General features: G+C 41.5%; 1 protein-coding gene across 5 annotated transcripts in view; it reads right to left on the bottom strand.

The window, feature by feature from the left end:
• OSBPL5 (oxysterol binding protein like 5) overlaps positions 1–17,166 on the bottom strand; it is a 129,400-nt gene that overhangs the window by 6,123 nt on the left and 106,111 nt on the right. For all 5 annotated transcript variants that reach the window (XM_052694560.1, XM_052694559.1, XM_052694561.1 and 2 more), the window contains 9 exons: positions 15,962–16,181; positions 12,792–12,976; positions 11,393–11,474; positions 10,698–10,796; positions 9,664–9,760; positions 8,610–8,708; positions 7,116–7,213; positions 5,512–5,601; positions 2,253–2,389 (listed from right to left, as the gene is read on the bottom strand). In XM_052694560.1, coding sequence (XP_052550520.1) covers positions 2,253–2,389; positions 5,512–5,601; positions 7,116–7,213; positions 8,610–8,708; positions 9,664–9,760; positions 10,698–10,796; positions 11,393–11,474; positions 12,792–12,976; positions 15,962–16,181 — 1,107 coding nt within the window. The remainder of the gene's footprint in view (positions 1–2,252; positions 2,390–5,511; positions 5,602–7,115; positions 7,214–8,609; positions 8,709–9,663; positions 9,761–10,697; positions 10,797–11,392; positions 11,475–12,791; positions 12,977–15,961; positions 16,182–17,166) is intronic.

Here is a 17,166-nt window from a genome sequence, read left to right as displayed (position 1 = left end):
GGATCAGAGACCCAGGCTGTTTCAGCTTTACAAAACACCATCTCTATCTTTAGAAGCTGAATGCACTGCTGCATTTCATTCAAAGCTTGCCATGAGGCTCCTAATTTAAAAGGGATACTGATTATTTCATTGTATTTCTATCACAGTATACGAACACAACACTTCTAAAGCAAGGAGCCATTTAGATGATCGACTGAAAGCAGAGGGACACGTTCTTGCCTTGGCACATCATTCCAAATTTCTTGTGTATGATCTTTGCTCAGAGAAAGAAAGGAAGGAAACTAAATTTAAGCTCAGAGTGATGAAGGTGGGGGCGGGAAGAACAAGAATAGAGATTTGAGAAAATAATATGGTGGCATAAAGCTAGCTCTCGGGAATGCAACAGTTTAAAGAGTAGGTCCTCGCACTGAAGGACTCCAGAAGGATGCAAATAGTATCACTGGACAAAGGGAAATTACTCCATCAAGAGTTGTACATGTCAGACAACGAGGCTCATCGAGGTGAGCTACATATTGGCATGTGCTTCAGAGATTCTTCAATGTATGTGAAAATAGATGATTGTCAGCACTGCAGGAAAGACTGTGCAATTCAGGCGGAACATAACCTCAATCAGATGGTAATTTATGCACGCACATGCCAACAAAATTAGGAATTCTGTGGAATGTCTGATAGAGATTTTCAAAGTTTTCCTTTCTGCCTTCTTCCCTTGGATACATGTGCCACTGTTAATCTCCGCTCTAGCGAAGGGAGTCAAATGGTACCCATGTAATTAAAGAAATGGAGATTTTTCTATCCCCGCAGCTAAGATTTCTCTCGTAAAAGAATCCTTATCAGAAATTTAACAACAAATCTGCTCCAGTCTAATCTTCAATAAAGGCAATTGCACTAGTGTAAATTACAAACTTTGACTTTATTGCCCATAATGCTCACTGCTGTCCAAATGAAACCAAATGCTCACATGCGTTTATTTGCACTTGGTCTCATTTTCTACCATGAAAAAGGAAATCATCTTAACGTGATGTGATGCAACACAGAAATTAGAAGTCCACAGGCAAGTGGTCAATCTGCAGAGCCAGGAAGCAAATTGCATGTGCTGGACTGGGGTATGAGGTAGAAGAGTTAGCTGGTTTGAATGCAGTGCCACATGATGTCAATTTATCTGTTCTTCCCCAAGAACTGGCTCAGGGATGCTCTGCAACCTGCTGCATCAGGCAGTTACTTCTTCCATTTCCTAAGCCATACACCAAGACTCAGGTATTCTGCATTCTCAGGTAACCTAGATTACCTTAAAACATCTGGTACATAATTTGAGATCTCAGCTGAGATAATGAGACACAGTTAAAAATCTTTTTATTTTTATACTCTCATAAAACCCTGTTCTGTGCTTCAAACTACTGCTCTGCTCATTCCAGGACTTTCTAAGTGATTCACATAATGGCCAGGGTTGGAAGGAACCTCAAGGATCATGAACCTCCAACCCCCCTGCCACATGCAAGGCCACCAACCTCCACATTTAATACCAGACCAGGCTGCCCAGGGCCCCATCCAACCTGGCCTTGAATACCTCCAAAGACGGGGCATCCACAACCTCTCTGGGCAGCCTGTTCCAGCACCTCACCACTCTCTCTGTAAAGAATTTCACCCTGACATCCAACCTAAATCTTCCCTCCCTCAACTTAAAACTATAACTTGTCCTGCAGTTATCAACCCTTTCAAAGAGTTGATTTCCCTCCCCTCTGTAGGCTCCCTTTAGGTACTGAAAGGCTGCAATGAGGTCACCCAGCAGCCTTCTTTTCTCCAGGCTGAACAAGCCCAGCTCCCTCAGCTCCTCTTCGTAGGGGAGGTGCTCCAGGCCCTGATCATCTTCAATTCCTACAATTAGCTTAAGAGTGTGTGGTTGAAACAACCCTTCCTAACAAGACAACTGACCCCATGTTGACATATTGCCCTTTCACATTATGTTCCATTGGTTGTAAGAGACTCCAGGAAGAGTTATTATTTCAGCAGACAGAACGTAGCTTTCACCATTTCTAGGTTCAGTTTCCTGGTTATTTCAGAGCTATACTTCACAGAAATACTTAGAGTTAATAGACTGGAGCAAAACAGGTAGCTGGGTGATAACGTATGCAGGCAAATTTAAGTTTCTGTATTGCATTTCTGCATTGCGTTGAGGAATCAGAGCCTTTGTAGTCCCTGCTGAGTTCCTCTGCTTTCCGAGGAAGTGGCAGTGAGACACACCCAGGGCTTCTTACCTTTCTGACTCAAAGTCAGTCTGCTCCTCAAATAACACAATATGGCGCTTCAGCCTCTGTTTTCGTACTTCACTAGTTGGGTTCCAGAACACTTCTGCATTCCCATTTTTCAACTCATTTATATGTACTTCCCCATCCTGAGAAGAAAAAAATAAGTGAAAAGGTTAATGACAGTGAGAAACACAAGACAGAAAATAATAATATCAAATGGAAGCAGCTTCTGCACAATGGTCAGGAGCAGGACTTGGTTAGAGAGATTTTTCCCCCTCTTCTCTTCTACTAGATCTCACTTGTCATTTCCTGAAAGTTTCTAAAATGAGTGAGGAGAGGCATTTCCTGAAACACTGGCCGATTAATTATCGGAGGAGAGCTAGAAAGAAACCAGGTTCCTTTTGTCAAGCTTGTGCCCAGAAAAGGCTACGTACAAAAGCCCTGATGTATTATCCTTTCCCTGCTTCTTCCCTAGATGTATCAACAAGCTCCCACCTCCTTTTCCAATCTTTCTATTTCTCATTGCTGAAATCTCATACAAGGATGACTGAAATACCATCTTTTCTAGAAAGAGCAGCTAAATCTGAGTTACCTCTTCACTGAGTTACTTCACTATTTTTTTTTTTTCAGCTTAGCCAGCTTTTTTTTTTTAATATAGCTGGTGAATTTCATTTAGTACTTCACAAAATGATTCTGGTCTTTCATCCCTGTTCCTTGTCACTTTACTTGGTAACCATTAAGCAGCACTTCTCCAACCTGAGGCTCGCCAGACTACCTTGCTGTGTCTCTCCTTAGACTTAAGCCTCTCTCTAGCTTTGCTCACAGACACACCGACACCGCAAAGCCAGACTGGGTAGTTTACAGAACATACAGTGAACAGCACAATGCTGACCACAAGTGACTTAAGCACTGCTGAACAGCATACATATATTGGTGCTATTCAGCTGCCTGGCCATGGTAAGAGTATCACACAGACCTTACTTTGGTCATTGCTATTTGCTTAGCCTAATTTCCTTGCATTCCAGCTGCTGTGTTTCTTCCCCTGCCACAGTCCCCAATGCACATCTTAGTTTTTTAAAGTCCTATTTCTCATGCCTTCTACCACAAAACTCCTTCAAACCTGAGGGATTCTCATCCCTCCTCAAAGTCTCCTTCAGGGCTTCCTCTGCTATACGGGGCTGCTGAATCACAGCCTGAACCTCTGATTGATCACCTGAGCTGAGCAGTGACTCAGCCCTGGGAGCACAGGTGAAGGCAATTCTCCTGTGCTGCAGGAAGGGGTGGAGCCTGGCTCTACCTCTCCTAGACCCATTTAAGAGCTGACTGCCAGGAGGGAAGGATCTCTTCTGGAGATCCACTCTACTGGAGTTTACCATGTGAGCTCAAGATAGGGTGAGTATCCTTCTTTCCTACTCTAGTATAATAATTACATCAGCCAAACTCCTGGATATACTAGATCATCTGTATATTCATTGATTGTACACTCTGCCATGTCCTGAAGCACCAATTCTAGGACAGTCTCAGGTCCCCAAAAACCATCCAGCTGTGTGTGGGAGGAGGCAGGCACTATCAAATGTGCTAGGAGCACCTGTAGGTGACACATGAAAGCCCTCACCTGCTACTTTGACTCTCATGTAATTGGCTTCCCTTCTTTATTCAAGTGGGTTTTCAAGGCCCGAGGCAAAGAATTAGTTTTTCATCTGAGAGGGTCTCTATCAGGAAACTGAACAATACCAGAGAAAAGCCTGTAGAACTCAGGAGAGCAGATCAGCACTCTCAGCAGGGAACAAGCAGAATGAACAACATCCGTACTGCTGCACGGCAGCTACCCTTATTCACAGCATGCAACTCCAAATTGTAGCTTATGGAGGCACTCTTTCAAAGCTATTTAATTTCTTCCATGTGTCATTCTAATTTTGTGCACCATAAGCAACTAGCACAAAGAGAAAGGGAGGAATAAATTAGTTTCTCACTGATAAAAATCAACCACAGAAGGCAGGAAGCTGAGCAGCGTGTAATCCTGTGGCTTGGTTCCCCAGGAAAGCCACTCAATTACATGCTCTTGTACGTGGTGTTCAGAGGACCCATTGAAGACAATGGGGCTAGCAGAACTCACAATTGCCAAATCTCACCTGGCAGGAAAGTTAGCTCAGAATGGAAAAGCTACCAAGACACGCGAAGCCAACATCCTCGTGCACAAACTGAACGGACAAAACTCCTTAATTTCAAATAGTCATCAGCTTTTTATGCAAAAAGGGAGATTGCTAGGGGAAAGGAGTCCAGCTGTGATTCTAGAAAACTACTCCACCAATGGCTACACTGTAGTCCTCGCTATAAAAAAAGGCTTTACTCAGGCACACTTCACCTATTTTAAATGCGTGCTTCATAGAGAGATAAATGTTGTCTCAGAAGTAACAATTTCTAAGGACTGAAAAAGGACAATAGGTCAACTGTAATGAAAATGTAGGTGCCTAGATGTAGCTGAGATAAATACATAAGTAAACCCAAAGATGTAGCTGAGGTAAATACATAAGTAAACCCAAAGCTAGGGCTTCTGTCTCAGTAGCCAGGAGGTACCAACTGAAGCTTCAGTCTATACCATGCAACATTATTACTGATGGGCTTCAGCTTAAGGATGCCTTTGACTGGTGTACTTGTGGATGCCAATGTGCAAAGGTGCAGCTGGTTTGCTGGTTTGAATTGTCCATACACATAGACACGTCTTTATCTGTTTTGGTCCTTTATCTTACCAACAGAGAAATAACAATCTCCTACCATAAAGACTTGTTGTGAAAATAAATAATTTTAAAACCCATGAAACTCTTTCTTGACACTGTTGTAGCTAGGGAAGTACTGAACATAAGGCAAAAAGAAGCTTCATGATTTTCACAATCACTTGAAGGCCAGAAATCTCCCTTCTTTTGTGTACTGCCATCAGGGCCTGTCCTAGGCCTGGGACCCTAAATACAGAACCACTGGCTTCAATGGAAATGCTCCTCACAGGTCTCAGCTTTGGTCCAGGATCTGGAAGAGCAAATGTTACCTCCACTGCAGGTGGTTGGGACTATGGAAGCATAAATGACCTTGAGAGGTGAGGACTAGAAAGTTCGGTATGCCTGTGCTCCCTGGGGATGGTGTGGGGAGGCAGAATTTGGCCCTCTATAGGCTCTTCTCTGAGGCTGGGAGCCTGCCAAATGCTGCCAGCCCTCCCACACATCCTGCTGCCACATGCATTTAAACTGTCAGAAACTTTGATTATCTGTGTTACCCAGTGTCCATCGAGACTTGCTAACACTTCTTCTCCTGATTTAATCTTCCCAGAGATTTGATTAATGCTTGTGCTGCCACCAAAGAAAGGCTGTCAGGGGAGAAAAGAAAAAATACAATCAGTTTGGTGAGAATGAAAGGGAGGCAAAGACAGTTATTCAGTAGTAGGGAAGGAACAGTGCAACCCACAGAAAAGCAGAATGGATCCTAACATGGATTTAGACAATCTAGCACTGCACCCTTCTTCTGTCTGCATAACCAAAATCACTGTGTGAACTGCAGGAAGGGAGATAAGCCTTCTAGTACATTAACATTCAGCAGTGCAAGGCACCACCTTCATTGCAAGTAGGTTTATGTCAACTAGATATCAGGATGTATGTATACAGCCAAGTTTTTCCTATCATCCAGAATCACATTACAGTTCGCATCACTTTACTTGCAGAAAAGGAGAAGCAGGAGTGACTTTTCCTGCTTATGGGAAAGCAACAGCAGTGGGCCACTACAGATAGTTTCATTTGTGTTAAGCCTCCAGTGCAAAGAAGCCCAGCAGTTTCAAACAAACAAACAAACAGAAGAAAAAAAAAAAACAAACAAAAAACCACCCCAACAACAAAAAGGGTATTTCCAGAGTCAAGGAAAAGATTCTCAGAACAATGGAAAATTCCCCTCACCTCCTGCCTGCCAAGCACAGGAAACCGCAGTGATCCTGTGACCAGTTCTTCCTTTCCTGCCCCCTACGTCAGGCATTTTAGCTGCTATGTTCAATAACGCTTCTGCATAATTTTTAATGCTCCCCCAAAAATCCCTACCTCTCCAAATTTCCCACATTTATGTCAGCTAATGCTGCAACTATAAAGTCCTGCAGGCTCCCAGTTTGCCATGTTTCATTTTATGCACAGGCAAGAAACAGCTGGAACAGAAGGGAAACAGATGCTTCTTAGAAAGTAAGTTAGCTATCCAAGAAAAGATGTCCTAACTTTCTCTCCCAAGTTTCAACACAAGTAACTAAAGAAATACCTAAACACATCTCCATTTTATCTGCATATGATAGATCGCTTTCTAGGGGAGAGAACTGCTATGTGAATAATTCAGCACAAGGCAACAACAGTTCAACTTCAGCATGACAGCCTCTCAAAATCAGATGCCAAAAATGGGCTCTTCCCTTATCATCAAGTTTCTGTAGGCTTGTACACTTAATTTTAACACCTGCTAGGTATGAGTATGAATGTGACAGTTACTGGAGAGTTACACTGAAGATCCACCTCCTGACTTGCCTCAAAATAGCTTGCACATCTCACATTATTTAGTAACCAAAAAATAATTGCACCTTTCAAAACAGAAGCCACATTGTCATTGCCGGACCATCAGAAGCATCTGACCAGTAGCCAGTCAGCTGGCAGTGAACAGATAGCGTATAACTCAGGCTTAATCACTGCCAAACTGTAGTAGACATGACTTATTGAGTGATTATGTCTCCTCTCTGCGTAGGATACCCCTTGGAGGATACATGCATTTGTGGGGCAGAAATAATGGGGTGTGTGTGGCCAAATCTTGCCTGGTGTACAGGGGCAGACCCATTCAAAAGGAGGTCAAGATGTCTCTCACCTTAAGCTTGAATTCCAGTTCTGCCCTGTGGTTAGTTTTCTCACAGTCAATGGTAACTTTCCCTCCAAGCTCCATTGTCATGGTGCCATACAAAATTCCTGCAAGAGAAAAAAAAACAACTATGAAAGGCCTCAGTTGAAATGATCTGCTTTCTGAACTCAAACCAGATCTCACTGATGCGTTGTGACATTTGCTACTTTGTTTTAAGTTTTTAAACTTAACAGGAACTAAAGTTTCTAGGAAATGAGCATTTACTCTAGGGACAAGGAAACCTCCCTGAGTTCATATTCCCCATTTATTACATCAGCTAGGAAACAGCTTGGCTCAAAGGTACTGACAGAGCCTGTGTGGCAACTTGAAAGTGGGACAGGGCAAATTTTAAAAAGTTGTCCCCAGGAACTTCATTTATGCTTGTGCTCTACCTGTTTCTCATAGAGTGGTTAGGGCAGGCAGGAGCTATAAGGGGATTCAGAAGAATCTGGGGGACTAGCAATTGTTTAGAGCATGCCTTCGTATGCCTGCTTACCTTTTTCTGAGAAGGTTATTTGTAGAGAAAGAAAAATCAGCAACAGAACTTTACACACATGAATAGCTCACAGAGAACATAATTTAAAGAAGTTACTGTTTTCAGGTTGCTATACGTGCCACAAAGATTAGCTTACAGATCAACACGGCAGAATGAAAAATATGCAAAAAGCAAAATTAGATCAAATCACAGGAGTGATTTCATTACTTTGGTTCCAATGTGGCCAAGGCTAACTTTCTAAGGAAAAAGCCCTGGAGGTGTTCCAAGAAGGCTGGACGGGGCCCTGAGCATCCTAATCTGGTAGGGTCAGTGCTGCCCACGGTGGGGGGTTGGTACTGGCTGGGCTTCAACTTCTCTTCCAACCCAAGCTATTCTGTGCTTCTATGATTCGAAATGCAAAGCAGGGAATCAATTGGCAGCCATCCCTTGGGCTTCAGCGCACATTATGCTCAGTAGAGCCAAGATAGTATTGTTTTCACACACAGTAACAAGTACCCAGCCTCATGTAGAAAGCTGGTGCACTGAGGAATATCACAGATTAATGAAGAAAGCAGAAGTGAAGTCAGGAGTTTTTAATCCTTTATTTTCAGTAAGTCAGACAACATATTAATTTCTACGTTAACATTAGAAGAATTTTATGCCCTCGAAATAAATGCTTTTTTCACATACACTTTACCAACAACAGTGCATATATAAAGTATTGAACACTTTCTAAGTAGTGTTGAAACTAACTTAGAGCAAGTCAAATTCCATCTTCAGCTCTGTACAAACAAAGCAAAAATACTTCTGTTAGGATCACCAGTCCTCTGCTGAGCCCTGTGACTCATGTACAGAACAACTGCTCCCTAGAACTGCTAATTCCTGCAATTTGAGGTTTTTGAAATGGCAGAAGAGCCAGAGCAAAGTTAGTCCCCACAATACTATGTTATTCTTTCTGTTTCCTTCCTATTTGAACAGTCATAACTTACCTTTACAGTGGGCATATGGCATTGTAATTATGTAATCTTCCCCTCTGTTTAGAAACATAAGCTTTGCCTTCCCATCCAGCAATGCAGAAAGTGAGTTACCTGCAATTTAAAAGAACAAAACCACTTATGTAAATAATTCTTGATATACACGGTCATTTATCTTATCCTACACTGGCAAAATATGTACGCTTAAATGCAGGACGCTAATGAAAGAAGTAACATGAGATGCAAATAACTGAGGACCCTGTAAATCATTTACAGCAGAAAGCATGCAGTTCCAATAAATTCTCCTCTGCAAAGCTCTCCTTTGCTCTGGTATTTAGCTCATGTTGCAGAGAGGCCATTAGATTAAGACACTTGCGGGATGCACTACAGAAGAAAGCAGCTCCAATGCTTTAGAACTCTTTCAAGTGTTTCTGTTCTCACAACTTCTCTAATATGTAGTATTCCAAATAAATAATTTCACCAGAAAGACAGAAATAACTTTTAAGAAGTGTTTCAGCAAATGCAACTGCTAAAGGTAGTACATAAAAGGTGTTCATCTAAACAGAAAACTATTTGACATAGCAATGCTGTTTCAAAGCCTATAGTTGTACTGTCTTTCTGGAGGTTTCCACTCTTGGAAATCTGAGAGCTAGATAAATCAAGAAGTTAGCATTCAAACAGGCAATTGTTGCAAAAATCATCCGGATGATTAGATAGCTATAAAAATCCTCAACTGTGAGTGTATAAATATAACTTGACAGCAAAGTGTCCACACATCCTTATAAACCTTTGCTTTTGGAAGAGCACTTCTTTAAAGCTGTCAAGATTCCTATCTGATACACTTGTTTAAAGCAAACATTAGTGTGATTTCTCTCAGAAATGGCAGAAAGGGGGAAAACCCCAGAGAGCTAGGAGAGGGAATCAGGGCATCCTAGCAGATGCTCCAAAACTTTTTTGTTCTTAACTCTCAACATACACAGGAGTGATTGGGAAAGAAAACAACAACAACAAAACAAACAAAAACAGTGCAACTATGTTACTTGGAAGGCGCCTAGGATTAATGTCTTACCATAAAACTTGGATCGAGCTAGAATGCTGCCAGTAATGCAGAACCCATCCTTCCTATTGCTGACGTGAAAAGCTGACACTGGTGGATGATGGGAGACCTGGAAGAAATAAATATAGGCACAGATGAGCAGTTTTTGTAAGTTAAGCAGCATCTTCAGGAGGTGTTGCACACATCCAGAAAAAGTGTAAAACAGAGATCACAGAATTGAACAAGTTCCTCTGAGCCCTGTTCATACTAAACATGAAGGAAAAGTTACATATGGGAGACAGAGTTCTTCTGCAACTCTTCTCCTCCATGCTACATTTTCTTTTCCTTATGCATTTGAGATCACTTTAGGCTGTAATGTACACTATCAGATTTTCAACACAATAAATGATTGTGCAGAACTTTTGGGGAATAACTGAATAACATCCCTGACATGGATGCAGCGACTGAATAAAACAAAGCAAAACAAACCAACTGAACATACAAGAAGCTTTGATTAAATATGGAAAAAAAAAAAAAAGCACGAGTCCTTAATTCCTTAATTAAAACTATAAATCTCATACTAAGTGTTGTCAGGCCAGTTTCCTTGTGAGTATTGCCCTTCATTTATCTCCAAAGATATGGAGATAAGACCTCAATTTATTCCTAGTAAGATCATTACAAACAGTTTAGAAATAAAGGAAAATAGGATTTGATTATCTATTTTATGCCCCTTTTGACAGTGGCAACACAACCCATAACAATATTTTCTTACAAGTAAGAAAACAAAGAAGAAGAATTCCATGGGAAAGGTCTACCACTGAAGAGACTAAAGTTATAGATGGGACAGCTGCTTTTACCATCTGGAGTGCCTGCCAAAGTACAAGCTAATCTCAGTAAATCTGAAAAGGAAAAAGATCAGTAGCTAGTTTTTAACACTTCCCATTCTGGATGTCTAAACAAAACTGCAATTTCCTCTCACAGAATGAGATAAGAAGAGTGATCCTATGGATGGAGGTGTAAATGGACTGCTGCTTGCAGCACCTGAACATCCAAATACAGTGACTCACCTGTTCTGCTATGTAAAACGTGTGACTGTTCGTCTGAGGATGAAACCAACAGCAGCGAAATGTCTCGCCAAGAATAGGGTTGTATGGCTTTTTTATTCCCTGAAAAGAAAGAGACCAAAATCTGCTATTAATGAAGAGATGCTAGCCATCTTTACAAAGATGGCCTCAAAATAATGTAGTAATTTTCCCCCTTATGTTCTAGATCAAGTCTATAACAAGAATCAAAGCCTAGGAACTGGTTATTACATGCATTCTTCTGCTCTAAATTTCTTCACCCAATCCATGGATTAATCTGCTCTTCTCACCGTCTTCATCTCTGATATTGCCTGACCAAAGCCTCACAACGTGATCACGCTGTATTGTTTCTGTTACTATATGCAGCAGGTAAACACTGATGTGGAAACGTGGCACTGAAGTACTCATAGGCATGAAAACTCCTGCATCTAAGGATTTATTACCTATTGGTAATCAGTTTTGTCTTCTAACTCTCCAATGAAAAAATTCTTAGGTTACCAAAAATTATTTCACATCCACTATTTACTGTGAAACCAAATGCAACTTCAGTTTTAAATAAATTGTCTAAGTCTTCTGAACAACAACATAGGTGAAGTGCCAAGGGAAAGGCAATAAGGAAACACAACAACAGCAGAAGATTTCAATGCCCATTACAACCCAAAGTTCATGCATTCTTTTACCTTTGGCTTTTTGTAGAAGCCAGACAGATACCACCTCAAAACCTGCTTCATTCGACAGTATGGATCATCTTCAAGGACAGCCCTGCAGGTCAGAACATAAACTGTTTTCTCACATGCTTTTGAGAGACACATCACACATCATGTTTATTTTATACCAGTACAATTATCTTCAATAGTTCTTCCCTAGTACTAAATGGAAGTAACTTCTGTGCTGCTGCCAATGGGAAAAGCTGTCTATTAGCACAAACTATTTTTCAGTAATGTACTTTGCAAAACACATAATCTCTTAAAAAATGTCACTCCTTTCTCTGCACTCCTGCAAAAAGCCTAGTAAAGTCTCTGAAGTGTATTGCATTTGATTTGATGGAAGTTCAAGTGTGTTCATGTGGGACTGACTGGTTCATGCTAACAATACTGTGTAAGTCATAAAAATAAAAATTCTAATCTCATCAAAAGCAAAGACCTTTGAAGCTGATGTGCTACATGACCTTTTCCAATCCTTTGAGATTTCATACAACAATTCAGATTGCAGTGGGCTTCACAGAGTTGTCACATCCAGATCTTCTCCACTCAAAGATGATGTGGAAGGTAAAACATAGCCAATAGATTTCCTGGTATTTCCAACCATTTAGTCAGATTTCAAAATCTACAAGGTTAAGTTACTACAAAATCCACTTAGAAAGAGCAGCTGTACCTCAAACATATTTATTAAAGAAAACCTTCAAACCTCTTAATTTTTTTCCAGATCTCAGTCCTGAGGAGGACCATTTCCTTAACTTTGGATGTGACCAATACCAGAAACAAAGTTTGAAAATACCATGGTCCTAAAATTATTCAGAGGCATTGGAATAAGCAGTAGTAACTAGTGTTACTATTTGAATACTGCACACATTGGTTTGAAATCCATAAAGCATATCTCATTGAGAAAAACAGTTCTATCTGCAAAAATAACATTTACTATTTTCTACTCCTGTGCTCCCAGCAGGTCTCTGTGCTCAATCATGTTAAAAGATGCTTCTTATTTATCAACCAACAAAACTGTGCTGCTTTTGGGGACAGAAATGCTTGACAGTTCTGCTGTTTGCTCTGTATGTGAGTACACCAAAAGGTGGCACAGATCTGTTGTGAGATGCTCAAAGCAACGAGCTGAATTCCCTAGGAAGGTGTGGAAAGGATGTGCTGTGCAAAAGCAGCTTTGTCTGGAATTTATCTGTTTCCTTGCCTTTCTTGGGCAGAAGTCCCACTGAAAAGCAGCCAGAGCCTGAGTTGAATGACACTGAATTCCAGTGTGTTATTTGAGTCCTTCTCACCGCACAAGCACACCCCAGCCAGCATCAAACTAACACATTTTCACACACACAAGTGATGTGCCCACACCAGGCAGGCTTGCACTGCTTACTGGGAAAGCAGGTCAGCATGGTAATAGTAATCAGAGAGCTTGTTCAGGAATGAGCGTGGCTCTAGGATGAAGGTGGGCAGCACCACCCGAGACAGATCCATGCCAGGCCGCAGCTGCTTCAACAGGATCCACATCAGGTTCTTGTTCTCCTCAGAGACAGTTTCTGTTTGAGATGATTCACCTGTCTACATAGAAAAATGGAAAGCTCAGAGCAGAAACAGGAAAATCACTTCCTGCAGGTGCATTTACTTGGATGGTTCAGGCTCATGCAGGCATACTTCTGGTTCTGGTGGAAGGATGAATATTGAGCATAGCAAAAAAACCACATCAGCTCTGGGTGAAGTGAATTCCCAAAACACTAAAAGGAGTGGTACAGAGAGCCCCGAAGCTCTGTATAAGCTGGCCCAAGGAGAGGACAACACATTTGCTGTGCTCAGCCCTGAGCAGCTGCCTCCACACACCTTGGGATTTTGTTATGTGATGGACCAATCTGAGCCACCATTAACTAAGTGGACTCCACACCCTTCAGAGGTGTATATGTGCCCAACAGTGTGACAGCATCACTGCAGCCATGGAGTGCATAAAGAAGCTCCTGTTAGTCCCACTCTCAGCAAATGAGGGACTGTAAGATATACTCTGTTATATGTGCTGAAAAAAATAGGAGATAGGTGAGTACTTAACAGAAGACTGAAGCAGCCCTCAAGTTCAAAACAGGACAAACTACTAGTAGGATAGGAATAACAAAGACACCACTGACAGGTTGTGTGCACAGCCTACATCTCCCTCAGTGCTGCTTAGTCCCCTACACAGCACAAGCACAAGTAATGGGAAAAAAAAAGCATTGAGGATTGCATTGTGGTTTCAGTAATAACTTAATTATAACTCTGTAGCTCATCATGGATTTACATGAGGTGACACTGAGGAACATGTTCAGTGGGCATGGTGGTGATGGGCTGATGGACTAGATGATCTTAGGAGTCTTTTCCTACCTTAACGATTCTATGATTTTATGATTCTGTTAGTTAAAACGTGAGGGAATGGGCCTTTTAAGGCAGTGGTGAAAGAAAATTAAACTTTGAGAGATCAATATCATTTTAACGCAGTTGTTGATTATCTAGACTATTGTCTAACATCCACCCTAGCCATTAGAATTTAACAGTGAAAAAGAGAATACTTGTAATTATGAATTCTACTGGTTTTAGGCAAGAAATTCCTATGAGAAAAAGGGCAAATCTCCATTTCTGGAACACACTCTGGTTCAGGAAAAGACTCATAATGTATCCCAACGGGAATGCAGATGGTGTATATTACTAAATACTCATTTTCACCATGAGCATCCCCAGCACCATCTTTTTTGGCTACAAATCAGCCCTTTTACTCATCATGCACAAATACACCAAAACAACTTGTAGGCTGTGGGGAGTTTCAGGGTGGGGAACAACACAGCTCTTCTCATTTCATTGCTTTTCCTTTCTTGTACCATTCTTTTTATGACAGTCTGATGCAATAACAGCTTGAACCTCCAATGTGTGGAGACCATTAAAAAACACAGTACCACAGCGTCTTCTAGAGTGTATAATAAGCATGGGTCTGCCTGAACTGTTATTATTTATCCAGGTTTCAAGAGTGCGTGTATTGGTAACATACACCAATGCCCAGTTGAAATTGCTGTACAGAGCAAATCAGTGCAGAAGGGAAGAAAGGAAAGGAAAAGGAGGGACCGAAGCATGAGAATAACCTCAGGACATTTCTAGTTTGTTTTTCCCTCAAGTACCTCACCCTCGATAACCCCTTTTAAAACTAGCTATAACTAAAACTTATATAGTGATCTACTGACTGAAGAGGTATCTTTTTTATATTCTAGGCCAACTTTTGCAATCTGACACTTGTCTCTGTCTGCAAACTCTTACTGCAAACAGGGCCGGACTGGTGCATATGCCCACACAGATGCACAAGCACATGCCTTTCCAGTGCATACAGATGTACATACATACATGCACATCTTTCAAATCAGCTTTCATAGCCATGATGCAAATTCAACAGTGATAGTATGTGCTGTGATACTCCGAACCTGAGCTGTACTCAGAGAGACAGAGGCAGAGTCAGATTAAGAAGCCAGTTAATGTCATTCACTTGATACATCTGAGCCCACTACTGATAGCTAACAGCATTACAGCACCCAATTTACTTTTCTTTACGGTGCTATCACCGCTAAAAAGCCTGCCTGATCCGCATTTCTCCGGGGACATAGCCCCATCTCCTGGCAAACGGGAGGAACCCAACAAAGTATCTAATGGCCAGGCTATGTGTGAATTCCTGCTGTGTGTCTGGGTGGAGTCTGATGGGAGATGCACAGAAGGGGAGATGGGTTTTATTGGTGTCTCTGGTCAGTAATTCTGTTTCCAAGTACAGTTTCTATAGCAGGGCTTGCACCTCACTCACGACACTTGTAACCCCAGCAAACACACAGGGGAAAGAAACAGCTTTCTAGAAAAGCAACTTTCTTTGAAGCACAGACATAGGCAAGGGAGTGCTCCAAGCACTCCTGGTGCTGGAGAAGGGCTCCTCTGCTGCCTGAATGCACTGATTCTCACCCCATAACACACTGACTTCCTTCAGTCGTCCTCTTGCTGACTTTCTTAGAGATGTCAGTGACAAAGGCTCTTATATGGAACCTTCTGCTGTTAACAGACATGAGAAACGGCTTTCCTATGAGAAATGGTCACTTAGGAATCCATTATGCTCCATTAGGACACGCAGAAAGAATGTTTCATGCATAATAAAGAAAAGAAAAATATCAGATTTTGTGCCATGCAAGGACTGAGCTCCTAATTGGCCAGGACACATGCCCAGAATAATATTTCCCCCTCCTGCTGGCTCCATAAAGCACTGTGCCAATGCTATGCGGCTCTTCACTGCAATAACTGGTTACAGCAATTGTTGATGCTGGAGACATGCCAAAGCTCAGCAGTGAAGCTGCTCATAATGCATAATTATTAGAGCACATGATAATTCAACATAATTCAGCAGAAAGCTGTACATTGCTTTGTCTGTAAAACACTGGAACTCACAAAGCTGATTCTTAACAGCCATGCATCTAGAAGGCTGGATAACAAATACTATTAACAGAGATATATTAAAGGATCAGGCAGTGGTGACTTCCCCTTTACCTCCCCAAATTCTTCATAGATCTGTTCAACGTAAGTCGTCCCTTTCCTTTCTGGAGAAACCTCTCCATGGATCTCTGACTGATCGCTCTCGCTTTCATTTGTCTTCCGGCTGTTCTCCTGTGTTTCATTCTCCGATTCTTCCACGTTGTCTCTCTCAGACTTGTCCGAAAAAGCATCATTTTCCAACTGGTGGTGGTTCTCCAGGGCTGAATCGTTCAAACTGAAACACACAGTTCATTATTCACTTCAATAGCATCTACAGAGCCAGCATACTTCAGGCCTTTTAGATAGGTGAAAACATCTCCCGGGACTCAAAACAGAGTTTGCAGCCTAGGAGAGCCCAACATGTTGCTTTTCTGAATAGCAGGGTTTTATCACAGAAACAGGGAGACATTTCCAACCAAAAATCTCTCTCCAAATGGCACTTTGAAAAATCTGCCACGGAGTTCCACTGTGTTGGCCTTATGCAAACTGCCACCCACTCTGTGCAGGAGCCCACATACAGAAGGGATACAGAGCACCCACTAACAACTGTACACTGCTGACTGCAGAACTGAAGCGTGAATCAGGAGACATTCTTCCTTGTACAGAAACAAATCAGAGAAAGATATCATATGGGAAAAATATGAAATTATGAAATACATTTTCTTTTCAGTATTACTGCTACTTTATTTCAGCAGATGGTGGTCCTAAATCAGCCCTACATTAGAAAAGGTTGATTTAAAAATCATTTGAAGGAAAGATTGTCACAAAATCACACACAAGTCAACCTGGGAAATGCACTGCCCCCAAATAATGTTATATGGAAGAACTCAGAAGCAAACACTGGCAATTACACATAGTAAGAATACACAGATTATAGTAGCATCAAGAAAAAGCATGGAAGGAGTAAGCCTCATGCTCAGTGTACAGGCCTTATAGGATAAGGAAAGGGCTAAAAATTCTCTCTCATGTAGCATCTCCATTTGAAAAAGCAGATGCAGTTCCTGCAACAGGTAACAAACATGACTAGATAGAGGTTAGACCCTGAAAAGAATTCATTTAATGCCTGTCTCTCCAAGGGATACTTAGCATGGCATTTTGCTTTCCCTATTCAGACACATCTTCACACACATAGCTATTCCATGGCCTAGTCCAGATTGCAGATTCTTTCTTATCCAAGTCTTCATGCAAAATTGTTCTCAGATGGAACAATAAGAGAAGAA

Source organism: Tympanuchus pallidicinctus, unplaced genomic scaffold, assembly GCF_026119805.1.
Source record: "Tympanuchus pallidicinctus isolate F22 unplaced genomic scaffold, pur_lepc_1.0 scaffold3, whole genome shotgun sequence".
Lineage (NCBI taxonomy): Eukaryota > Metazoa > Chordata > Aves > Galliformes > Phasianidae > Tympanuchus > Tympanuchus pallidicinctus.
The sequence above is the reverse complement of the archived record's forward strand: the minus strand, read 5'-3'. Positions and strand labels throughout refer to the sequence as shown.